Here is a 27,409-nt window from a genome sequence, read left to right as displayed (position 1 = left end):
GAGAAGGAGGTTACTAGAGAGATTATAAATAACAAGATACATAAATGGCAGAGCTAGACCCAAACTCAAAGTCTAAGCTCTTAACCACTTAGCTACCCACTAGGTACTCCCTACACTATAAAGTGACAAATTGTGGGAAAGCCTTCCCACGCAGCCCATTTTCAGGAGAGGAGATGAGTGGGTAGAAAGGGAAAAACAATGCGTCATAAAGCAGGTGTGAAAAGTCATCTCAGTTCCAGGGCAAAATCATTTGACTAGAATTAGTTAGAACTGTAGAACTTAGAGTCTTAGAAGGGATCTATTCACCACTGCTTATTTGGAACGTGGGGAAATTAAGGAAAGATGTGCCTGGTGCCACACAGCAAGTCAATGTGAGCCCCAGGATTAAAACTCAGGACTCTGGAACCTAAAAAATAAAACCAGCTAGTGAATATAAGAAAAAAGGAACAGACTCACAGATATAGAGAACAAATTAGTGGTTACCAGTGGGGAGAGGGAAAGGGGGAGGGGCAAGATAGGGTAGGGGATTCACTGGTACAAACTACTATGTATAAAATAAACAGGGGGCTTCCCTGGTTGCAGAGTGGTTGAGAGTCTGCCTGCCGGTGCAGGGGACACGGGTTCGTGCCTCGGTCCGGGAAGATCCCACATGCCACGGAGCGGCTGGGCCCGTGGGCCATGGCCGCTGAGCCTGCGCGTCCGGAGCCTGTGCTCCGCAACAGGAGAGGCCACAACAGTGAGAGGCCCGCATATCGAAAAAAAAAAAAAAGTCTATAAGGCTATATTGTACAGCACAGGAAATATAGCCAATATTTTATAATAACTTTAAATGCAACATAACCTTTAAAAATTGTGAATCACTATGTTGTACACCTGAAACTTACATAATAAAACTCAGGACTCTGTCTTCCAGGCCCGACATGAGGTTACTCAGCTGCTAAATACCACCTTATGCAAATGCACTTCTTTTCCCAACAGATGGATTTGTTTCTTTTAATTTTTTAAAAATACTGTAAACATAAAAAGAAAAAAAAAACTGGGCATTTCTTATTTATTTTCAAACATGACTCCCACTGAAGCTGTCTCTTCTAATTTCATCCACAGGAGTTATATTTGAAGGGAGCTGTTCATGGATCACAATGATTATACCTACACATTCAAAATCACCTTTGAGCCCCATAGAGACCATCAGAGCAGTTTCGGATTTGGTCCCTACCGAGTGACAGCTAATAGCAGCAATGCCTCGCATGGAATAGAAAAACAGATAAGAAATCTCTTTGGAAAGTTTCGCTTGACACCCACCCAGACTTGATACCCTTCCCACCACCCTCTCCCGCCTTCAACCTCAGGAAATCGGAGGTTAAAATTGTGCATGTTGGATTAAAACTCCCACCTCAGTGGCTGCCCTGCGTTTGCTCCCCAGATGATAGAGCAGGTCCTCAGAGGCTAAGCGCTGAGTGCTGGTGGAAGGACCTTCTCCATCTGGTCAGTGGTTAAATGAGGAAGATCAGAAGGGAAGTGAGAACTGGCGAGAACTCTGGCTTCATGAGGTGCGCTGATGTGCAGCCTATAGTGGGGTTCAAGTCTCTGTGAACTTCACCCTCATGCCCCACCAAATCCCAGTCCCACTACCTGATTCAGGAGATGAGAGCAGAGAGTCAGTAAAACAAACAAAAAACAAACAAAATAAAACCCCAAAAAACCCCTAAGTCAAGTCAAGATAGGGCAGGGTGGGATCATTCCTAATGACTGGGGGCAGCTTAGAAAGCAACAGGAAATACCAAAAAAGGACCAGAACCCCAGCCTACTTTGGTTTTGCTTTAGTAGCTCTTTGGAACACGGAAATATAAAAGCTTGGTAAGGAAGCAGCGAGCTTCATTTCCTCTCTCTCATTCCCTTTTGACCTTTTCTGAAAGTTCAGCAAAAGAGTTCAGCAAAAAGTCTCATTAAAATGACTTCCCAAGATTTTTTGTGGGATGACCTATCCACCATCATCATTAGAGTCTAATCCACTATCATCTCTTGCCTGGATGTGTGCAAAATCAGCTACCTAACCGGGCTTGGTGCTTTTGAGTCCAATTTCTGTATGGCCCTGTGAATGATCTCTTCAAAATACAGATCCAATCCCTTCACTTCTCTGCTTAAAAACGCCCAGTGGCTTCTCAAGCAATACAATGGAGAATCCGACTCCTTGCCTCGCTCACAGTGTCCATGTAACCTGACTCACCACCCTCTCTAACTTAATGTCCAACCCATCTGCCTTACCCGGACACACCAGCCATATTGACCTTCTTTTCTTTTTTCTTATCTTTATATTTATTTATTTATTTGGCCACGCAGCATGTGGGATGTTAGTTCCTGGACCAGGAATCGAACCCACACCCCATGTAATGGAAGCCCAGAGTATTAACCACTGGACCGCCAGAGAACTCCCGACCTTTTCTTCCTCAGAATAAAGTCTTGTTCCTACTTTGAGACTTTGCATATGCTGTTCCCTGTGTCCGGAATGCTCTTTTCCCAGATCACGGCACGACTGGGTGCTTTTGCATCTTTTAGATGTTAAATCAAATGTCACCATCCCCAAAAGGCCTTCCCTATCCTCAGTGTAAAGTACAGCCTGGACACTGTCTCTCATACCACACTGCTTTATTTTCTTTGTAGCTAATATTTCTTTTTGGTTGTTGTTTGTTTATCCTCTATCTTTCACCACCAGAATGTAAACTCCAAGGGAGAGGCCTTGGTTGATCTGTTTACCATTGTATCCCCAGGGCCTGGAACAGGGCCTGGTACACAGTAAGAATGTGGGCAATAAATCTCTGCTCAGGGGAGGAATACTTTAACTGGTCAGAGTCTAGACACAGGTACCAATGAAATATTCACAAGTGAGTTAAACATGTAGGGCATAATGTGAAGCGAGGATGTTCCAAAAACACCTCTCAAGCCTTGACCCAGACAGACTTACACATTTAAAAAACAAGCTTTCCACCCAGAGAACAAGGTGAGCTATTAATTCCTCACCAGATGAGACATCCTGGAGGAATTGGAGAGAGGGACGTATCTAGGACGTTCTTACTTTGGGATCTATTGAGTGGACAGAGTTTTAGATTTCACCCACATGATGTCAACTCCAGCTGAACAGGGTCCCTTTATATCATCTCTGGGTGCTGAGTGAATATGAGCTATTGACACTCTCGTTCAGAGAATGGCCTAGACTGACACAGATGTCTCCAATCCCAGTCAGCTGCGATTTCCCCTCAAGGTCTTTCAAGACGGTGCCTGCCCTCCCAGTGTGCAATCACTGGGAACTTCTTTTTTCACTATCAACCAACCATTCTCCTAGCTTCTAGGAAGCATGTAGGACATGTCACACGAGTGCTAAGCACTTCATGTGGGTAGTATCTTCCTTCATGCTGTGAACAACCCTAGGAGGAAGAAGTTTTGTTGTTGAGATTTTATAGGTGGCAAAACTGAAGGGCAGAGAGGTTCAGTAACTTGTCTAGGGTCATGTTGCTGTGACCCTAGTCGTATCAAAGTAGGACTCTTGGGCGTCCCTTGCAGGTTCACTGGGACTGGAGTAGGAAAACGAGAGACAGTAAGTAAGGAAAAAGCACCCGTGGCATAAAAGAAGCAGAAGAGGAAAGGAAAATGGGCCGGGGTGGGGAGAGTGATAAAGAAGGGGAGAATTCAGTTAACCAAATATGAAATTGAGTAGCTGAGTAATCTGCCTTAGAAAAAATGTCAGTAAGTAACTGTTGCGGTGGGCTGGCTCTTTCCAGAGACCTTTCTTTTATCGACATGGGCCTTTTAAATTCTCTCATGACAGCCCTGTGAGGTAGATTCCAATCCTGCTTCACTGTGTAGGTGAGAAAATTGAGGTTCAGAGAAGGTAACTGATGGACCCCAGCCCACAGGTCTCCACTAGGTCGAAGCGCTAGAAGGAGGCAGAGTAGGACTTAAATTCAGGCATCTGATTCGCAGTTTGCCCTGCATGGCCGTGTTACACAACTTCTGTTACAACGTTATTTCCCACCCATTCTGTCTTTTGCTTTCTTAGAAGTATTTATTTATTTATCTATCTATTTATTTATTTTTGGCTGCGTTGGGTCTTCATTGCTGTGTGCGGGCTTTCTCTAGTTGCGCTGAGCGGGGGCTACTCTTCATTGCAGTGTGCGGGCTTCTCATTGTGGTGGCTTCTCTTGTTGCAGAGCACCGGCTCTAGCCGCACAGGCTTCAGTAGTTGTGGCTCGCGGGCTCAGTAGTTGTGGCTCACGGGCTGTAGAGCTCAGGCCCAGTAGTTGTGGCACACGGGCTTCAGTAGTTGTGGTTCGCGGGCTGTAGAGCTCAGGCTCAGTAGTTGTGGCACACGGGCTTCAGTAGTTGTGGCTCACAGGCTCTAGAGCACAGTCTCAGTGGTTGTGGCGCATGGGCTTAGTTGCTCCCTGGTATGTGGGATCTTCCTGGACCAGGGCTCGAACTCGTGTCCCCTGCATTGGAAGGCGGATTCTTAACCACTGCGCCGCCAAGGAAGCCCCCACCTATTAGTCTTATATATTAAATCACACATAGCTTAGGCATTTTACATATCATCTTGATCACCAAGCATGTTCTGGAAAAGCTTGATCTAGATTCACCAAACCACAGCTGCTTGGTTCCTGCCACTATCTGAAAGCAAGGCCAGAGGTTTGCAAAGGTTTTCGTAATCACCTTTCCTCGGCTATCTCCTGGCCATACACTGAAGAAATATGGGCGGCCGCTAAAAACGTTGTCTATGTGTTTGTTAATTACCTTCAGTGAGTATCAGGATGGAATTAACCCCTGCCTCTTGTGCTGCCAGCCCTGTCCTGCTTATGTGAACACTCTGGGTGTAGGATGATTACCTATCGGTTAGGTGGCTGCCTGGGCCTAACTCTGTCATTCTAGTCTTAAGATGCAGTCTAGCACACAGTGCAGTTAATTCAATGTGGAGAAGCTCTGGATCGTGTGTTCATTCATTCACTCAGCCAATATTTACCGAGCACCTCCTAAATGCGAGCACTGTTCTCGATACTAATATATATTTGCAAATGAGGTCCACAGGGCACTGTCTCTGGAGCTTGTCCTACGGTGGGATTTCTCAACGTTGGCACTACTGACATTTGAGGCCAGATAATTCTTTGCTCGGGGGGGTGCCCTTGTGCATTGTAGGATGTTTAGCAGCATCCCTGCCTCTACCCAACAGATGCCAGTACTCCCTCCCTCCTTGTGACAACCAAATGTCTCCAGACCCTGCCGAATGTCTCCCGGAGGACAAAATCATCCCTGGTTGAGAACAACTGCTCTAGAGATAAGGAGAAGAAAAGAACAATGGTGGTAGGGTAGGGATAGATTAGAAGTTTGGGAATGACACATACACAAGGCTATATTTACAACAGATAACCAACAAGGACCTACTGTATAGCACAGGGAATTCTGCTCAATATTCTGTAATAACCTAAATGGGAAAAGAATTTGAAAAAGACTAGATACATGTATATGCATAACTGAATCACTTTGCCGTACACCTGAAACTAACACAACATTGTTTGTTGTTTTTTCGTGTTTTAAAAAATATTTATTTATTTAGGCTGCACCACGTCGTAGTTGCCGTACGTGGGATCCTCGCTGTGGCATGCAGGATCTCCAGTTGCCATGCAGGATCTTTTATTGCGGCATGCGGACTTCCTAGTTGCGGCACGCGAACTCTTGGTTGTGGCACACACGCGGGATCTAGTTCCCCGATCAGGGATGGAACCTGGGCCCCCTGCACTGGGAGCGCATAGTCCTACCCACTGGACCACCAGGGAAGTCTCTAACACAACACTGTTAATCAATTATACTCCAATATAAAAATTTAAAAAAAACAATTAAACAAGGTATTTTCAGATAAGAATAGGGCTCTCAAATAGCTCAACTGGCAATGCAGTTAAGTTCTGAGCACGTGCAAAATGCACTTCGAAACTCACTTCTTACCCAGGAAGCACGAGACTTCAGGAAGTGGATGAGGAGAACTTAAATTGGACCACTGCTCTTGACGGGTGGCTCCCAGGAGAGATTGGAGGGATAACCCTGTTTTCTGGATGTTAGCATACAACTGCTAGCCCCCTTTCTGCCTGGCAGAGGCTGGAGAAAAGCAAACAAGAAAAGCTATTTCTGTGGCTTCAGCATCAACCTGGCAAGCAATTTCAGTCAACTTTAGCAGACATTCCCTGGGGAAGGCATTCTCATAAAAGACAATCCCTTATCAGATCATCTCCTGATCTCATAAGGCTGGTGAAAAGAAAAGCCAGGTTTGAAAGAGAGAAAGGGAGAGAGAGAGAAAAAGAGAGAGAGAGAGAGAGAGAAAGGGAACAACTTATTAAGTCTGGAACGGAAGGCCATCAGGAGAAACCAGCCTGGTGTCAATGAGGTGCACACAGGATTTAGAATCAGGAGGCTTGGGTCTGTGTCCCAGCTTTGCCATGTAGCTAAGATTATGGCCTGAAAATCAGAGTCTCTCTCTAAACCTCCATTTCTGTCCCTGTAAAATGGGTAAGAATCAATCGCATTTAGCTTTGTTTGTCTCTTGTATTAATGCAGGTTGAACCTAAAATTTACTTCAGAAGATAGTCATATCACCTGTCATACGCTCAAGTTAATCGGCACAGATTATGTGTTAGGGTCTGTGCTAAGTGCCTGACATGCTTTATCAGCCCTACCGTAGTGCAGTGAGTCTTATAATTAGTGGAAATGATTTGTAAGCTGTTGAGTGCTATTATGTTAACTGTACATGGTTATTTTAAGCTGGTTCGACGATTGTTTTTCTTAAGAAAAAAGTTCTGCTGGGTTATTAAGAGGTCAAACTGTCACACTAGAGTTGAAGACTCAAACTGCCAGTTAAACCCTGGAGAGAGCAGGCAACCCAATAGCTGGGGATTAATTCCATTCTGATTTCTCAGTGATAATCACAGATTAACTCAAATCCACCATTTGGAGCTGCCTGTGTGCACAAAGCTGGGGAAACTCTTGCAAACTCTTGCTCTGTACCTGATTGCCACCAAATGGTGTCCTGGGCTAGCTACTCTTGTTTTCACCAACACAAAATGGAAACGAATATATGTTGACTGCCTTGTCTATGTCCCGTGCTTTGGCATACATTTTATCCATTGAATTCTCACAACCACCCTGCCGCGTAGACATTTTTGGCCCTTTGTTTTACACCAAAGAAGCTGAGACCCCAAGAGGCTGAAAGAGACTTGCCCAAGGGTCCCAGCTAAGAAGGGGCTGAGCCAGGTTCAAGAAGGAGCTCACCAAAGAACAAGGGGAAAAACAGGTGACATATCTTCATGGCAGCTTCTTCATAGAAGCAGCTGCCATGAAAACAGGGTTCTCTGTATAAATTCATACTCTGCCTCGTTTTCCAATTAGAAACTCGGATGAGGCACTGATGAGAGACTGTCAAATGTTTATTTTCAGAAAACCATGCAGGATATTTCTGCTTTATTTTTTTTTCCAGAAAGAAACATCCTCTTTACTTAAAACCAGTCGTTAGGCTGTATTTTTAGGTATCGTGGTACAGTATCAATGAGTCAAAAGAGAAAAGAAAAAATGGGAGGGCACAGACACTGTAAACAGGAAAAGTCACAAAGTGGAACCAAGAAAAGCTGAGAACACAGCCCGTGGGCCATGGGGGATTTTCGTTCTTGTCTGCATTTCAGGTTGACCAGAAAAGAAGTTCTCCGGTCGCCGGGTAGAAAATGGAAATTTTAGCTTCAGTGATTATGCAAGTAGCAGACACCCTGTGGTTTGGAAACTTTCTGCTTTGCCAACTCAGTTTTCTCTTTTCCCGTGAAAAACAGCCTGTAGGAAGGAGCGAAAGTACTGCGTCTTTCAAAAACTTGAAGATAAAAACTTAAAGACAAGCACAGCTCAGGTGGAGGGATTTTAAAAATAAACTACCATACTTGTAATTTAAAGATACTCTGGGTACTGTTTATTCAGTACAGCACATTTGGAAATCTGGACTCAATATAAGCCATCCACAGAGCAAACAAATCACATATATTGCCCTGAAAACCTACAAGTGAGCAAAAATTAACTAGAAAATCTAAATCAACTTTACCCTAATTTTAGAGGACACGCTTACTGTCAGAGTTTTCGTGTTTCAGTTTTTTCATCAGCTTGTTAGAATGTGTCTGCTTTATGCTTTTCAAAATCTCTTCGTTCTTTGGGGTTCATGTATAAGGAGAGGCTGAAATAAGTCCTTAGGGAGTTTATAATTAATACAAATGGATTCTACTAGGTCCAGAGTCCTAGCTTGGTTGATAGAAATGTCATATTTGGGTAGAGGATTTAGAAAAGCATTACCAAATAATGAAAACAAAAAAGTCAAACTCATTTGGGCCAATATAGAAAAGTTCTTAATGTCCAGGACTCACTTTTCCATCACAGAACAAACCTTCCCCCACTCAACCTAGATGCTTCTAATACTTGGTGATGAAACTTTAATGTCGCCTAATGCAGGTTGTGTTTTCAAAGAGGATTCAGTCTTTTTTTGAGGCTAACATGGGATTCAAAGATTAAAACAGAGCAAATCATAAACTGGAAGGCCACAGGTCAAGATGAGAGAAATTCGAAATAGGAACCCAAGAAGACTTCTGCGTGAGCACCAGGAAACAGAATGAGGAGAAAAGAATACTTTGAGGGAGAGAATGGTGATGTGGAGCCGTCTCCTAACAGCTCATGAGCATCTACTGTCCCATTTTGAAGCTGGTTTTTAAGCACAACCAATATTAAAAATTAAAGTATGTCAACTTAAATCGAAATAAATTACATTAAAAACAAGGGTAATAAATGCTCACTAAACTGGAAATAAATTCATCACTTTCCAGTTATTTTACTCCCTTTTACTGTTCTCTTTGCTCTTGAGGTTTTCAATATCTAGTGAATCAGTGAAAGCAATGCTCTTTAATGGTACCTAATGCTCATCGTCCCCCAACTCAGTGTTGTGACCTTGGTAACATGAAGTCGGTCAAGGTGAGAGTATTTACACCATGGAAATTGGCAAATACAACCAATCAGTGCCCTTTTCCCCAAAGAGCTGGTTGTTAACTACTTACCAGCACGCCACTGGGGAAGTTCGATGGGAGAAGGAGGTCTGGACAGGGTGCTGCTCTGAGCTCTAGGTCAGGATGTTGAGGCCACTGAGAGACCACATGACAAAGAGGAAAGAACAGAGGCTTTGGATCCCGACACAACTGTTCAAAGCTCAGCTGACTTAACTTTCCTAGGACTTATTTATTACCTCTCTAAAATGGGGCTAATAATGCCTACCAACAGAGCACAGAGCTTGACGGAGGCCAACATAAACGGGGCTTGTTATACTTTATTACTGTACTTGAAAAAATCCCCAGGGGACAAGCTCATTGCTGAGGTTCTCCCGACCCAGGACTACAACTCACATATCAAATGTTCAGTGTCATTTGCTTTTCCTGTTCTTTTGCTACTGGAATGTAAGTTTCATTTACTGCTGCTTTCCTAGCCCCTAAGACGGTGCCTAGCCCATTGTGGAGCTAAATAAATATGTGTGGAATAAATGAATTTCCCTTCATTTCCAGCTCCTGATCCCCCTTTTTTTTTTTTGCGGTACGAGGGCCTGTCACTGTTGTGGCCTCTCCCGTTGCAGAGCACAGGCTCCAGACGTGCAGGCTCAGCAGCCATGGCTCACGGGCCCAGCCGCTCCGCGGCATGTGGGATCTTCCCGGACTGGGGCACGAACCCACGTTCCCTGCCTCGGCAGGCGGACTCTCAACCTCTGCGCCACCAGGGTAAGCCCCTGATCTGCTTTTGAGTTTTCTGCCTATTTCTACTGTTAAGGTCTCATCGGCAAGTGAGGGACTCCTCGGCTCCTTCATGGCCAGATTCCAACCAGCTGTGTTGCTGCTATCCTTCTGGAATCTATCAGACCATTGGAACTCTTCTGCTAAAGCATGCCACCGTGACCTTAAAGCCTCGGTGAAAGACGTTTCCACCTTTTTCATCACAAGCAGAATTGAGCCTGTGTCATTATGCTCTGTCGGCAAGTTTCTCCCCATTTCTATTCCTGCTCTGAAATAATCTCAGCTCCGTTCTGCCCCCGTCAGAAGGGACCAGCCTTGTGAGAGGAAATCTCACCCGACACTTGGGGCTGTAACCAGGGAACCAAATATTTCCCCCTGCGGCCCTGCCTCAGTGTTGTTTCTTACATGTACTCTCATAGAGCAGCATTTCTGAAGGCTGGGGGTGGTGGTGGTGTGGTCCTTTAAAAAAGGATGGCTGCCTCTCGTAAGAGTGGCCTGGATGGTGGATTATGCAAAGTCATTGGAAAGTCATCAATTTCCAGAATTTCTAGTGCTTTTCTGATCATACTTGCTCTAGTCAGGGGGTGTAAATCAGGTTGGAGCCGCCCACTCAGCTACTTGGTTCAGGGCAGTGCTTAGGCGCAGCCCCTCGGAAGTCCAGTGGGCATGATGCCTGATCCTGGTGCTGCCTCGAACTAGCTGGACACTTCAGGGAAGCCACTTACCTTCTTTGAGTAGCTGCTGTAAAATGGGGATGATTTTGCCTAAGTGCAATATAAGCGTCCCATAAGAGGCAGCTCTTACTACATTTTAAAGTATGGTATATTATTTAAGAAGTGTGATGGTCAAGACCATAGCCTCTGGCGTTAGTCAGACTTGGGTTTAAATCCCAGCTCTCCTCTGTAGCACCTGTTGGTCTTACACAGATACTTCACTTCTCTTGAGCCTTGGTTTCCTCACCTGAAAACAGGGATAATAATGGCACCCCCCTGCCCAGGGCTGGGAGGGTCACATGAGATCATATACATAAAATGCTTAGCAGAGTGTACACTTTACAAATGGTAATAACATGTAATATTATTATACTTTTCACTGATAAAAGCCAGGCAATTGCTACAGACCCCTTCAGGGTGGGTGCTCTCAAAGGCCATGTTCAGGTGCTGAGCAGGTGGTGGGCAGGTTCTTTTCTGTCCCTGAACTCTACAGAAGAGAAGGAAGCAAGAAGCTCCGGCCATGTATAAACTTGTTCTGAACGTTTCAATTAGTAATAATATCACCTTGGCTGTCTGGAGTGCTTTAAACTTTCAAAGTGCCTTGGCCTCTATTTCTCCTTCGAAACTTTACAGCAAGTTTTGATGTGGCAGAAGTGTCATATCCCTATTTTTCTCTGTTAATTCATATCCTTCTCATACTTCAATTGAAGCATATTTGATTTATAATATTATGTTAGTTTCAGATGCATGGCACAGTGAGTCATTATTTTTGCAGATTATGCTCCGTTTGTCATATCCATATTTTACAGATGAGGCCATGAAGGCTCAAAGAAGGGAAGTGACTGGTCTGTGGTCACACAGCTAGACAGAGCCAGATGTAGAGTTCCTTCTTTGTACTGCCCCACACCATCTCCTGGCCCTTATGAGAGTATTCACGAAAAAAGTAAAGTTAAAAGAAAAAACAAAACTAAAATATAAGCCAGCTCCTGCCTGCAATGCTTCCGCCTGTGCATTTTACAGTGGGAAGGCTCCCAGGACATTGAATTAGAATTGTAAAAGAGGATGCAGTGCTCCCAACCCAGGGGTGCTCTGGGGAATCTGCAATGCTCCGTCAGCAGGGTCCTGCTGCCTTGAGCACTCACTTTGTCAGTCCCTGAAGCCTTTTTTTTTTTTCGGTACACGGGCCTCTCTCACTGTTGTGGCCTCTCCCGTTGCGGAGCACAGGCTCCAGACGCACAGGCTCAGCGGCCATGGCTCATGGGCCCAGCTGCTCCACGGCATGTGGGATCTTGCCGGACCGGGGCACGAACCCACATCCCCTGCATCAGCAGGCGGACTCTCAACCACTGCGCCACCAGGGAAGCCCCTGAAGCCTTTTATTAGACTGAAATCAGTGAAGAGAAAAGCACTTTTAAAGAATTGGAGAATTTTACAATAGCCCTGCAGATAAAAGTCTGAGGGGAATGATGAGGAGTCAGACTTGGGAAGATCTGGAAAAAGAACATTCCAGACAGAGGTCCAAGAAGTGCAAAGGCCCTGGGGCAGGAATCGGCTTCATTTGTCACACAACTTTTTTTTCATGATTACACTCTTAAGGAGCTTCTCTAAACATTTAATTTTCCTCTTATGTCCTCCTCCCTCATGAAATTTTGATATCACAGATATACTGTATATCTATTGGGTAGAGTTGAGCTTCTGAAGTCCACAAACTACTGTAATATCAGAGGTTTTAATGTTTGCCCCCAAGAACCAATTTTCATCCTCCTGGAGTAAAGCTGTCCCACTGAGAATGCACAGTTTAAGAAAAAAATAGCAGCAAATGTGGCTGGAGCTTGGCACCAAAAGGGAGACTACAGTAGACAAGGTCAGGGGATTAATGAGGGGCTCATGAGTGGTCCTCAAAGTGTGGTTCCTGGACTCACAGTGTCAGTATTAACTGCAGCTCGCTAGGAATGTGGAGTGGCGACCAACCATCTGTGTTTTAGCGAGCCGTCCAGGTCACTCTGTTGCATGCTGAAGTCTGAAAACCCCTAGGCTATATCAGGAGTTAGGAGTATGGGTCCTATTGCAAAGGCAGTGGGAGGCCATTGGAGGCTCTTAGGCAAGGGGGAAACAAGATCGGGGGACATCTGTAAAGGATAACTCTGGTTCCTATCAGGAGATGAGACTGGGAGTGGGGTGGCAAAAATCAAAGAGAGAGAGAGAGAGAGTGACAAGACTGTTGCATTGGTCCTCATCCATAAAATGGACATACACATATGACCAACTTTATCAGCTTGTTGTGAGGGTTAAATGAGTACTTGGCAAGAACTTGGCACGGTGCTTGGCACTGAGTGACTATTACTTATAAAAAATACCAAAACTATTCTGTTTTACTCTTAATTCTCTCTCCAAACTCCTATTGGTTAATATCCAGATTCCCCCACTCCCTTCAGATCCCTCTATTTTTGCCCGTGTTACCAATTTAGCCGGCGGGCGGGTAACATATCTCTGTGGGCTGGTAAATCTGTAACATGTTTACAAGGCTACTTCAGGTCATGGTGAAGGTCCACAGTGTTCTATTTAGTTTCCTTTCTTTTTCATTTTTCCTATGAGATTCAATGTTGGCCTAGAAAATGAAACTTCATGTAAAATCTGAGTTTTAGAATCAGTTCTATCATTAACTTTGGACAGTTTTTGCATCTGTAAAATAGGAAGTGAGATCCGCAGGGTTAAGCAAGCACTTGGGCATCAGGCAACCCAGGATGCAAGACCTGACTCTGACAATTAGCTGGTGGGACTCTGGGCCAGTCATTTAACCCCTGTAAATCGGTTTCTTTATCTGAAAAATATCGATAGTAACAGTGTCTAACTCATGGAGTTGGGGCTGAAACACTAGAACGGGTTGAAAGAGCCCAACACAGCACGTGCCATTCTGTTAGCCACGATGAACGATGATGACAGTTCAACCTGCTACAGTGTTCAGTGTGGCTACATGGACCACTAAGAAAAATGTAATTCTGCAGGTCCCAGACAAGGCAGAAAACATATGGCCTTGGAAAAGACATCAGTGGGACAGACTGATGACACAGATAAAACATCCTTGAGCAGGATGCTTTGTGCATACACAAAGGTAAATGGATCTGGAATAATCTAGCCAGATCGGGAGAACTTCCCTCCATGTGTCCATCTCACAGGAATGGGAGGTTCCCGAGAGGGTCTAGCTTTGGATGACCGAGGGGGTCTAGCTTTGGAGCTGACCTGATTCAACTGGAAGAAAAGCTTCCATCACCCATGCGGCCCACCTCGTCCTGCACCGCCTGCTCCCTGCCCACCCTTCCCCTGGTCTTGCACTCCTTTCCCTTTTGCTCTCTGGGCTCCAGACACACTGGTCTTCTTCTAGCTCTTCTTCGTATGATCTCCGTCCCACCTCAAAGCATGAGGGCATTTGGAAAGTGCCTGGCTAAACCAATTTACCCTTAAAAACACAGATTAAAAGTGAGTCTCTCATAGAAGCCATTGTGTAGTTGTTAGGAGTGAAGACTCCGAACTCAGATCACCCAGGGTTCAAATCCTGACTTAGACGTTTTGCTAGTGGCACCACGTGGGCAAATGACCTCATCTCTCTGCTACTCTGTTACCTGATCTGCGTAATGGAAACAGTACTGGTGCCTTGCTATGAGCTTTGAGTAAGCTGATGCAGTGTGTGGAATAGCCATGGGCTCCATAACTCTTACTCTGAGTGTTATGCGTTCCTTTAGCTCTCTAAACTTCTCTTCCGCAGCACTTTACACAACTGTAATCAAAGAATGATGTACTTTGTTATATAATATCTGCCTCCAGGGACCCTATCTGTCTTCTTAATCCCTGGACCCCCGAGCTTATAGCTGGCACCTTGCAAAAGCAGCTGCTCAATAAATGTCTATGGGATGAAAAAATGGAGTTGCTTATTCATTTTTTAAAAACTGAGACCACAACGGAGACTTCTTGTTTCATATAAAACATTTAAAAGCTATCACGAGTTGATGCGTAGTTTCCTTTAAAAGCAAGGAAAAAAGAATAATGCAAAGTAAGAGCTGTGGCATGCTGGACCTCAGCACTTGTTCTAATAAAGAGGGGCGCCTGCACTTGAGGTGAGCGCTTGGTGATGTGCGCGGTTACTATGAACAAGCTCCCAATGCTGCAACTCAAATATAGTGGTTACTGCGAAACCTCTGCAGATTCTCAGATGACTCCCTAAAGCCAGGTGACTGTTCTAATGGTGAACAGAGCAATTACTTACAGGTCCCACTAGAGTCACCTTACTCTCAACACAAGGCCAAGTACCAAAAGGGTGCCTGCCTCACCCACACCCCCATTGTTGGTAGAGGTATAACTCCTCTCCGACGAGCAGTATAAACAGCTACGGAGGAGGAGGTGGCAGGACTTGCTCTTACGTTCTAAATACCTTCTATGGAGCCCGTGTCGATTCCAGGATCACACACTTCTAGAGGGTTCAAATAAGGTTAAGTGCTAACGAGTTCCAAAAAGCTCATTTCTCGGTGTCACGCACAGAGGCCAGCTAGTTTCTCACCATTTCTCTGAAAGATACATACATTTATTCCATTTCCTCAGCTGGGATACAGGAGCTCTTACAAGTCTATTAGTGCTGGTAGAGGAGTTTGCAAACAACTTCCTCCAAAGTATAAACAAAATGTGCGTGTGAGAATCTTTCCAGGAAGACTTTCTATAACTTCTGTCAGATTTATATTCTGGGTCCACGTCCTTAAAATGGTTTAGAGGGCTTCCCTGATGGCGCAATGGTTGGGAGTCTGCCTGCCGATGCAGGGGGCACGGGTTCGTGCCCTGGTCCGGGAGGATCCCACATGCCGCGGAGCGGCTGGGCCCGTGAACCATGGCCGCTGAGCCTGCGCGTCCGGAGCCTGTGCTCCGCAACGGGAGAGGCCACAGCAGTGAGAGGCCCGCGTACCGCAAAAAAAAAAAAAAAGGTTTAGAACTAGATCCTTAAAATGATAAACACTTGACCTCAAACCCAAGACGGAAGTCTGCAAGAGACATACTGCAGTTGATTACTTATTTGTGAACTTGTGCCCAGTGAAATACAGACAAATGTCTGCAGGGTCAAGAGATCTCATGTGTCCAAAAGGACGGAAGGCTGATGGATACCCTGACAGTGACAAGATGTGGGGTAATGAATAACTGATTCACATTGATGCTATCATGAGCATGAAGGGCCCTGAAAAAAATTACCCATTCATTACTTTGAATACTCAGTCTTCTGGTGGTATTTACATATTTTCATATGTATGTAGCCTTGTTTTTATTTGCTGTACTTGGGATAGACGTATAATAATGTTACTTAATAATATTAATTGCCCAGGCTTCCCTTGTGGCGCAGTGGTTAAGAATCCGCCTGCAAATGCAGGGGTCACAGGTTCGAGCCCTGGTCTGGGAAGATCCCACATGCCACGGAGCAACTAAGCCCGTGTGCCACAACTACTGAGCCTGCGCTCTACAGCCCGTGAGCCACAACTACTGAGCCTGCGCTCTAGAGCCCGCGAGCCACAACTACTGAAGCCCACGTGCCTAGAGCCCGTGCTCTGCAGCAAGAGAAGCCACTGCACCACAGCTACAGAAAGCCCGCACACAGCAACAAAGACCCAACACAGCCAAAAATTAATTAATTAATTTAAAATATATATATTAATTGCCATTTACTACGTGCGTCTTCAGTGCCAGAGGCCAGCTCTAATCCCCTCAACAACCTAATAAGGTCATTTCAACTGTGCCTGTCATAGGCCAGAGGGGGTCACTCAGTTCACAAGCAGGATTTATGTGCTAAGACTCCTGCCACTTCCTCTCCCTCTTTCATTTGGAGAGAGCCTACCAAAAACAGAACCTTTACCAGTGGACTCCTGAATGCTTTACAGTGTCACTGTTCACTGGAATTGACATTGTTCCATTTCTACCTAAGAACACCTGTCAGTTTAATCCTTTGACCTCAAATCATATTAATTACATTCCACTACTCACAGCCATTTTATGTCAACAGCTTTTCCACTCCCCAAGAGTGAGCAGTAGATGAACTAAAAGTCAAGCTTTGAAGAGCTACTGAGACTCACTGGAGAGTTCCAGTTTGCACTCCCCCACTGGACAGAGCTTCATATAGTGGCTGCATCTCATTCACCTTTGTAAGCCTGAGCCTGGCACACAGGTGGCGCAAGACACACCCAGGAAGTATGTGTTGACTTCTAAGGAATTTGGAATCCAAGGAGCAGTGTCAAATTTCAATACAAGAGGTGTATCCATGACCCACAAAGTCTGGATTTCTTCCTGGATAGCATCTCCATGTCTGATTTCAGTTTGCAGTTTGGGGAATTTCTCCATTTCCAACTTTGCCTTCTTCCCATTGCTGCTAGTCACAGGCTGTCCCTGGCTCTACCGGCATCTGAGTCATATAGTCCATGCCCTGAATCCCTTTTTGTGAAAAGGAAAATATCAGTGGAAAGGAAGAAAGAGGGGAGAGAAGAAGGAAAAGGGGAGGAAAAGAGGAAAGAAGAGAGGGGACGGGTGGCTAGCAGAGAGGGAGAGACAGCTGCAACTGATCTGTAAAGAACCTGTAGTGACTTCAATTAAAGTTAGAGCATTTCGAAACTGAAAAGGGGCCTCAGCACGAGACTAACTTCTTCACCCACAAATGTGGGTTCGGAGGCCTGGATAGGAAAAATCAGCTCTCCAAGGCCATAGAGCTTATCAGTAAGGGGCAGACTTAGACCTGGAATCCAGTTCTCTCTCTCACACTGCTCTTCAGATAAAGATTTCCTATTGTGGAAGGTCAGCTTCTGGACTAACCTCATTCCTGACTGGAAAAACGGAATATAAATACCTCTAATAGAAAGGGTGGTGTACAGTCAAATCTTGAAAAAACGGGTACAAACTCTGCTGACTTGTTCATTCTAACTTGCAAGGATAGAAGAAAACCAAAAGAGGAAATAAACCAAGACAAGAGGACAGAAGTGAACATGTACTTTACAGCCCTACCTACAATGGCTTCTTTAAGGGAAAAAAAACACATCTAAAATAAACAGAGAATGTACCCAATATCATCCTTTGCTTTCACTGCTTTTATTGGAATGATAAACTGTTTGCCTAAACTTGGCAGATTATACCAACATATGTTAATGTATATTTTACCTGTACTCAGCTTTATCTTTCCAGTTTAGAAAAAGTCTTCCATTTTAAAATTTTCATAGTTTTCCAGCATTAAGCAGGAAAAAGTCTTAACTGGAGCTTCATGGAATTCAGATCAGGGACAAACAAATGTGTCTCATACTTGAATTATGATGTTGGAACAGGCCTCTACAAAGAGCTAACTAAATATATTCAGGTTCTGACAATATTTTCAAAGCAAAGAGAAAGTGTTTTAGTACGTTTTTACCAAGTACTACAGCTTGTTATGACTAGTGACAAGGCTGCTGGTTCTTCTTCTCGGGGTCCTTCGTGTACCTGCGCACTGGTTTCTGCCAGCAGTTGGAAGCAGTCCATAATAAGAAGCAGAGCCTCCTTTGGGATGCAACTTCCACCTTTCTGTTCCAAGACAGAAATGAGTGCATGAGAATAAACTCATGCTGCAGGAACTGCAGAGATGCTAGAAATTAGACAAAGCCATCAGCTGGTCCTAGAGACAGCATTGTGGTGGACACAGCACAGACTCAGGACCCAGGAGAGAGGGCTCTAGCCTGTGCCCTGCCCCTAATGGGATAGGAGAGCTTAGGAAAATTCCTCCACTACTCTGGATTTTCATCTACTCAGTAACAGCATAAGGGGACTGGATGACTCCAAAGTGACTTACAAGGTTTTTTCCAGCCCAAATATTCCACGGCATGAATATATTTAACAATTCTACTCAGGACTTCCCTGGTGGCACAGTAGTTAAGAATCCGCCTGCCAATGTAGGGGACACGGGTTCGAGCCCTGGTCCGGGAAGATCCCACATGCCACAGAGCAGCTAAGCCCGCGTGCCACAAATACTGAGCCTGTGCTTTAGAGCCCGCGAGCCACAACTACTGAGCCCACGAGCCATAACTACTGAAGTCCGCGCATATGGGATAGGAGAGCTTAGGAAAATTCCTCCACTACTCTGGATTTTCATCTACTCAGTAACAGCATAAGGGGACTGGATGACTCCAAAGTGACTTACAAGGTTTTTTCCAGCCCAAATATTCCACGGCATGAATATATTTAACAATTCTACTCAGGACTTCCCTGGTGGCACAGTGGTTAAGAATCCGCCTGCCAATGTAGGGGACACGGGTTCGAGCCCTGGTCCGGGAAGATCCCACATGCCACAGAGCAGCTAAGCCCGTGTGCCACAAATACTGAGCCTGTGCTTTAGAGCCCGCGAGCCACAACTACTGAGCCCACGAGCCACAACTACTGAAGTCCGCGCGCCTGGAGCCCGCGCTCCACGACAAGAGAAGCCACCACAATGAGAAGCCCGCGCACCTCAACGAAGGGTAACCCCTGGTCGCCGCAACTAGAGAAAGCCGTGTGCAGCCATGAAGACCCAACGCAGCCAAAAATAAAAGTTAATTAATTTTAAAAATTCTACTCAAATAGTGTTATTAATCCACCACTCATCCCCCACCCTCCGCATAGTTATTGAGCACTCTCTCCATGGTGGCGGGGGGCGGTATACTTGACCATAAGAGCCTCCATTCCAGTAGTTACCACTTTTCCATGTACTACAAATGAAGGATGAAAATAAATGATGCACTGGAACACAGAGAATGTGCCCTGGAGTGGAATTTGGTATGTCTGGGAATATCTTAGATCCTCTGCTAAGAGATGTACTTTTTGATTCCTGAAGGGGCTGCATTACAGAATGGTCTTACTTCTAGCGGGGTTCTATGGCCTGAGTCTAAGAATAGGATCATCTAACACGAGGCTCTGGGTGACCATAATGCCGCTCTGAGAATCCAGGTCAAAGGACTGCATTTTGGATACAATCATGTTCCTTTCTACTCCTTCAGATCATTAGATACCTTTAGACAGGACTGATTTAGAAACAATCGATTCATTTCTAAGGACATGCTATTGTGTTAGATTATGACAAGAGGGTCCAATCCCAGACCCTATTGTGTGATATGTTTGTTTCCCTGACGTTTCTCTTCTCTACCTAATCCTGCCCACTTCCTCCACAGACTTCCTCCTATACCCAAGAGCTTTGCAGCCTCCTGGATGAGACAATTTCCTTTGTTTTCTGAAGTCTACCCAGCTTTTCCTCCCCTCCTCCATCTCCAACATCTACCCATGAGGGGAAAAAAATGGACACATGGAATTGGACATTATGAGTTTAGCATAACCACATCAGAAGGGAGAAAGAAAAAAAAAGCTTCCCTTTTAATTAGATTGTAGGACTTCCTTTGACAAATCATAAAGGTTTTATGAATTAATTGATAGCCATCCCCAAAGATGGCATTTCTGAGGTCTCAACCTTGAGCCATTGAATTCTGGTCACATAAAGTCCTCATAAACTAGACTGAGGGACAGAATTCAATTTCCCTGCTTCTGTCTCGAGGCAAGACAGGACGTACATTAAAAGGTCCTTTTAGAAAAGTTACTAATGAGTTCTAGTCCCCCACAGGATCTTTCCTGCCAAATGCTCACAGAAATAGAGATGGCTCCAAAACCACGGTGTTGACGAGATGATTAACAACTGCAAATCTCAAAGCATTTTCATGCTGCTTACTGACACCATTCCTGCCCTTGCCCTGTCCTTTCCACATCCATAAAAGGGCTCAAGTCTTTAAAATTAAAAAAAAAAGAAAAGAAAGAGAATGGTAGTGGGATGGCGTTAGGGGGAAGCGGTGAGGTGGAATTATACACTGCAACAATAATTACCAAAGTTCTGAAATAAAAAAACAAGAAATGAGCCTTTTAGGACTTTTAGGGAACAGAGATAACAGTTCAAACAATGACAGGAAAACCCTCCGAAAGATGAGCGTTAAGGACGATCTTCACTGTGGTATCAAACTGGAGGAGATCCAGCTCTTTTGGAGAAGGAATAACTCTTTGAGAAGAGCAAAGACAAACATTTCTTGGAGTTCCCTTTTTTGCAACTTGGGTTCTGAAATATTAGTACGTAAGTCCGTCCACCCCCCGTATAACATTAAAATCTGCCCTCAATTCACTAAGAAATGCCAGGAAGAGCTCAAGAAGCACCATTATACTGTCTGTAGTCAAAAGATTATAAGAGAAATTGTTCTTACCTCCGAACCATGGTCTCGGCTCATTTAAAGGGACCGGAGAGAACGGGCAGGACGAAGGACACATATATTAAGCACTTGAGATGTGTGTGTGTGTGTGTGTGTGTGTGTGTGTGTGTGTGTTTTCTCCAAATATAAGCTGGTGGAAGTAGGGACCTAAAAACCCCGACGCCTTCCGCTGCCATATAATCACAAGGAAATGACCTTACCGTTTGTTGCTTTGATTAGAAACAAAAGGCTTTCAACATGAGTCAGGAGAGCAGTGGGAGAAAAAAACCCAAAAACCCAAAATTTCTGCTATTTTTTTTTTTTGCCACCTAAAGCCTTTCTTCATAACATGTTTAAAACATATGATGAAATGTTTACGGATAATGCATGATCTGCATTGGATAATAATTCAGAGATGGGCTATGCCATCTAAGAATCCAAACTTCAATTTTGGCTCTTCAATCTTGACACATTCTGAATTTAATGAATACGAACAGAAATGACACTTAACTGTGCTACCCACAGCCATTTTACACCAATAGCTTTTACACTGAGAAGGAAACTCAGAATTCCACGGGACAAACTTCATAAGATCAGTCAGCATCAGTGATGCTAGCCACAAACAGAAAATCTTAGTAGGATGCCTTTGGTCTCGAGAAAGGATTTATTTCATCATTTGCATTTAACTAAATCATTACTACTGAAATTGCTCAATGGATAGGGAATAATCAAAATCCATTATACTTCAAAGTAAAGCAGAGAGAAAAATATATAAAATCCAGTAAAAATAATAAAACCACTTATTAATTTTAGAATGGCTAAGTAAGAGCCTGTGACATGGTACCATGTTTTTCCCACCTGAAAAAAGAATCTTCTGGATTTTTGTGCAAGTGAGTGGTATGGTTAAGAACATGTGTTCTAAAGCCAGACAAACCTGGCATTTTGTAGCTGTATGTTCTTGGGAAAGTTACTTGACCTCTCTGAGAATCCATTTCCTCCTTAGTATATAGGGATAAAAATCCCTATCTTATCAGGGGTGTTGGAGGAATTAAATGAGATCGTGCATACAAAGCACAAAGAATGTGCCTGGCAGATAGACATATATCATGTATTTAAATAAAAGGTGAGGTGCCCTCCCCCCTACCAAAATCCCTTATCTCTCAAAAATGAGAGAGTAGCTTTATCTTCAAGTCCTTTCAAAGACTCCAGTTCCTTTGGACTACAACATACTGTCGGGGGAAGACACAATACTTTGAAACAGCCTCATTCAATAACAAGTTTGTATGCTTATAAAGATCACTTGATGAAATCAGTAGAAAAGGTGGCAAAGAAGTTAATACAGTTTAGGTAGTTATTATAGGCATGTGACTTCACAAGTGGAGGGGCTGAATGTCAGAGCAAACAAGTTACTTAAATATTACTTTATTTTTTATAATTTTTATTTATTTATTTGGTTGCACCGGGTCTTAGTTGCGGCACATGGGCTCCTTAGTTGCAGCAAGCGGGCTCCTTATTTGTGGCACTCGGGCTCCTTAGTTGTGGCACGCGAGCTCTTAGTTGCAGCACGCATGGGGGATCTAGTTCCCCAACCAGGGATAAAACCTGGGCCCTCTGCATTGGGAATGCAGAGTCTTAACACCTGCGCCACCAGGGAAGTTCCAAACATTACTTTAAAAGGCCACACGATAGGTGGTTATGCTGGAAGATCATACATATACACCTCTAGGATGAATGAAAAAGGGGGGGAAAAAAAGTCATGCAATAATACTCCCAGTGAAGTATCATATATGGAGATTGAAAAGTGCTGTACTATTTACAAGAGCCAAACTAAATGTCCATGGACATATGAATGGATAAAGATGTGGTACATATATAAAATGCAATATTACTCAGCCATAAAGAAGAATGAAATAATGCCATTTGCAGCTACATGGATGGACCAAGAGATTATTATACTGAGCAAAGTAAGTCAGAAAGAGAAAGACAAATATCATATGATATCACTTATATGTGGAATTTAAAATATGACACAAATGAACTTATCTACGAAATAGAAACAGACTCACAGACATAGAGAACACACTTGTGGTTGCCAAGACTGGGGGTGGGGGATTGGGAAGGATGGATTGGGAGTTTGGGATTAGCAGATGCAAACTATTATACACAGAATGGATAAACAACCCAAGGTCCTATTGTATAGCACAGGGAACTATATTCAATATCCTGTAATAAACCATAATGGAAAAGAATACGAAAAAAAATACGTATATTTATAACAATCACTTTGCTGTATGCCAGAAACGAACACAACATTGTAAATCAACTATACTTCAATAAAAAAAAAAAAAGAACAAGTTCTGTAGCTCAAACAACTTAGGCAGAAGCAAAGATGCTGCGCTTGGGTAAGCCAGAAGGATGATTTAAAGAGGGCCTTTTGTTTCAGGGCCAACACACAGATGCATGTGGAGAGGCTGAAAAAAATTACTTCATAAAGAGGGAAAGTGCAAGACAGCAATCACCCAAATTATTAATCCATAGGACAAATGATCTTAAATATTAGAAGTAAATACTGGACTATTTCATCTACATTGCTAAATTTTTATACATTCAGGTTGGCCTAAAACACTGGTTTTGAATCTTCTTAGTGGGAAGATGAGTGACTTTATATTTGAGGGAACCTTCTATTTAGGTATATATAGCAGGAAAAACTCAATAAATGGTCACTTTTCTCACCAGGTTGAACAGCCTCCTGAGAAAACTAGTGTGACATTTCCAATTTTAAAGAATTTTTCACTGTCGAAGGACAATCAGAATTTTGATAAATGGTTTCAGAATCGAGGCAACAGGATGGGCTAAAACTAGGAGATCAAGGCCAACATGAAGAACCAGGTGAAGTGACTTGACAGACCAAATACAGGGCTGGGGCAAGGTCAGGGTATGGTTGTGGGAGCACACGGGAGGATTAACACTAGATGATCAGAGTAAGTATCTGTTGTTTTTGCCCATCCAAAGTCTGTTTCACTTTTTCTAATCACAGATCCCTGCTTTTCTACGACAGCACCATCCAAATCATTAGGGTGAGCTAACCTCAGGCCCCTATATCAAGGGATAATTAACATGCGATTCAGGAATAACCAATAAAAATACCCGGCCCCAATATTCCCTAGTTATAGGGATGAGGGAAGAAGGGTGTTTGTTCTGGAGTTAAAAAGCTGTTGGGATGAGAGGCTGGGGTACCAGGGTACTTCAGGCCAGACAGCAGTGCTGGAGAGAGACAGACTCCAATGACTGTCTGAATCACTATAATTTCTACTTCTACTTAAGCTAATTTAATTTTTTTAAAATTGGTTTGCAAACAGAAAGGTCCTATCTAATACAGCAGTTCATGGGAGACATGATAACTGGAATCAGATACCCTTCATCAGCTGACCAATACTGTTTAACAAGTTGAATGATTATCGACACAGAATTGGGGACCTGGGTGGGAGGCCAAGGTACCGGGGATTCAGCCTTGGGTAAAAGGATAGTTCCTGCAGCACTGGGGCATCAGATAGGAGCTCTGTGGTCAGTGCATTAGTTAGGAAGAGGTCCTTTAGAAATGGCATAGAAAGGCCCACACAGGAATAGCAGAAAGTCTCACTCTACATCCAACCTGAAACCACTGCTCTTCCAAATGGCTCTTGCCGGGCAGTCAGACACGGGGCTGGGCTTTACCTGGGATCCAAGAACGCAGACTCAGGGAGCCCTGTTACGGAGTCCCATTGAAAATGAACAAACAAACAAACAACACCTCCTCCCCCCCAAGAAATTAACACAACATTGTAAATCAACTATACGTCAATGAAATACATTTCTTTTAAAAAAGGGGGAAAAAAAGAAAATGAAATTATATCTCCGGAATAAGTCCAAATGAATGATGGGCATATGTGAAATTACGCCTATAAAGTGCAAATTGTGACACAATTCGCTGATCACTAACTGGTGAGTCTGGATAAGTATATGGTGACTTTGTGGAGGCTTTCACCATCCTGGAAGTGGGACAAGGGGAATAGGTCCATCATTTGGGGGGAAAATATGTGAAAGTATAGACCAGATTTTTAAAGAAATACAGTCTTAGGAATCTTTACGAGAAGCTTTGCATTTATCACAAAACTATCACTTTCATCATAGAACACTTCATATACCAAATTAATGCCAGACACACCATAAAATCCCAACAATGTGTTGCAGTTTTCCAAAACTCTGATGGCTGAGCACAGCTCTGAACCACTTGTCATAAACTAAAAGGACAAACTTAATGACCAGCTCATCTCCTCCTAAATTTAGTGAGGTTTGCATTAAAGAAAAGAATATTTCTGGGCTTCCCTGGTGGCGCAGTGGTTGAGACTCCGCCTGCCGATGCAGGGGACACGGATTCGTGCCCTGGTCCAGGAAGATCCCACATGCCGCGGAGCGGCTGGGCCCGTGAGCCATGGCCGCCGAGCCTGAGCGTCCGGAGCCTGTGCTCCGCAACGGGAGAGGCCACAACAGTGAGAGGCCCGCGTACTGCGAAAAGGAAAAAAGAATATTTCTTTCATAACTCCTCATCCTTCTCTAATTCTACTTCTAGAACCAATTCGGTTCTTCCCAAATATTCATGGAGCACCACGGACGTGCAGAAGCCCTGCAAGGGAAATCAAAGGTGAAAACACTACAGTCCTGACCCTCGAAGGATTTACAGCCCAGATTCGGTGTTTCTCAAGGTGAGCAGAGTGATTACCTTACTTTTCACCTCACAGTCAACCCTGCAGTTGAGGAATCATGCATCCTTTTTACACACATGCTGGTTCCTGTTTTCAATCTTTTATCAATCTGGATGCCAGCGCTCCTTGGGTCCCTGATGGTTGTTCGTAGATCTGCATTCATTCCAATAACTATTTTGGGGGTGCCTAATAATAATGGCTGTAAGACCTGCAGCGTCCCACAGGATCCCACGCTCAGAAGGGCACCAACCTTGTTTAATGCTCTGCTGTCCTGTAATTCTTAATACATTTTGAACAAGGGGTCCCACATTTTCAGTCTGCACTGGGTCCTACCAATTATGTAGCTGGTTCTACTGAGTACCAGGCTAGGTGGTGGGGAAACAGTGATGAAAAGGAGAGACTCCAGAGGGGGGCAAGAAATAAAAAATAAATTAATTAATAAGGTAATTCCAGGTGAGGGTTAAGACCTGTGAAGAAACTAAAGCAGGAGGATGTGATGAAGAGGATGAAGGGACTGGAGACTAAGAAGGAGCCAGACAGGGGAGCTCCCTGGTGGTCTAGTGGTTAGGATTTGGTACTTTCACTGCCTGGGTTCAATCCCTGGTCATGGCCAAAAATAAAGGAGCCAGCCATGTGGATATCTGGGGGACGAGTTTAGGACCACTTCTGCCTTGTTTGAGGCTATAACACGTGGCACATGGAAATCTCTCAACTCATATTCTGAATGAATAGAACTTCTGTTCAAAAAGAAAGAACACCAAATACAGAAAACAAATTCATAATTTACTAGAATTGGGACAGCACTGCTGAGCGGTAAGGAACATGTGAAGTTTATTTAAGGTCTCCTTCAGGATCACATGCTTCAGCAGTTGGAGGGGGCACACCATGTCCAGGAAAAACAACCCTGATGGAAAAGTCCGTTGTTCACATTCCCCTTCAGGCAGAAAAAGAGGGAAGTTTCTTGTTCTAGGCGGATTCTCTTGCTTTCCTAACCCAAAACAGAGAAACAGAGGTGAAAAAGTTAAGGAGAAAAGTAGGCATTGTAGGGGGCTCCTTTCTGTTTCACAAGATGAGTGCCATGAGTTTTGACTTGGTTTTTACATAAGGCACGCACAGGTTTTCAGGTCATGGACATTGTAAAATCTAATCTCACCCCTGTGTTTGGAAATATGAACAGAAAAAGGCTTTGGAAGTTCAGAAGTCATCAAAAATGTTCCAACGTTCATTGTAAAGTGCATATATTCATTGTTTTATCTTCTGTTTTAAATGTCACATGCAATAAACTAGCACTCAACAACCCAAATTTATCGAGTGCTGACTGGTACCAGGTACTACGCCCCATGCTTGACACAGATTCTTCTTTTATCCTGACAGCAACCCTATGAAGTGGGTACTTGTTCATCTCTATTTTACAGATGAGAGACAGAGGCTCAAAAGATCTGGTAACAGAAGTCCCCCCAACTGGGTGCAGAAGAACAGGATTCGAACCCAGGGCTTTCAGTCTTAAACTGCCTTCTTATTCGGCTTTTGCAGACAATGGGAAATGCATCCAGGGGTTAACAACATGCTGTTAGGTTTCCTTCCTGTATTTCTGCAGAATCTGTTTTTTTTTTTTTGGTTTGGTTTGGTTTTCCCCCTTTTCTCTCCCTTTGTGTTCCTTTGAAATCGAAACAGAACTTTTCATGGTGGAAAATTTCAAGCCCTTACAAAAAGTGACAGATGGGTATAATGAACTTCCATGTATCCATCACCCAATTTCAACAGTTATAACACACGGCTAATCTTGTTTCATTAATATTCTCATCCACTTTCTGTCCTTCTGTATGTATTACTTTGGAGAAAATTAAGACTTCAAATAATTGCATCTGTAAATATTTCAATATAAC

The 27,409-nt window shown here is 43.9% G+C and overlaps 1 protein-coding gene across 5 annotated transcripts in view; it reads right to left on the bottom strand.

Moving 5' to 3' along the window:
• The window catches only part of FRMD4B (FERM domain containing 4B), a 229,090-nt gene that overhangs the window by 130,820 nt on the left and 70,861 nt on the right, over positions 1-27,409 (bottom strand). Inside the window, exon 1 of one of the 5 annotated variants that reach the window (XM_024747080.1) lies at positions 20,797-20,875. The exons of 3 other annotated variants lie outside the window; for them this stretch is intronic. In XM_024747080.1, coding sequence (XP_024602848.1) covers positions 20,797-20,820 — 24 coding nt within the window. In that variant the 5' untranslated portion in view covers positions 20,821-20,875. Of the gene's footprint in view, positions 1-1,393; positions 1,414-20,796; positions 20,876-27,409 lie in introns of those variants that run through there. One more of the 5 variants, XM_024747082.1, reaches the window with a different exon arrangement.

Source organism: Neophocaena asiaeorientalis, unplaced genomic scaffold, assembly GCF_003031525.2.
Source record: "Neophocaena asiaeorientalis asiaeorientalis breed wild unplaced genomic scaffold, Neophocaena_asiaeorientalis_V1.1 scaffold130, whole genome shotgun sequence".
NCBI classification, from domain to species: Eukaryota; Metazoa; Chordata; class Mammalia; order Artiodactyla; family Phocoenidae; genus Neophocaena; species Neophocaena asiaeorientalis.
Note: the sequence above shows the minus strand (reverse complement) of the source record. Positions and strands in the feature narration are given on the sequence as shown.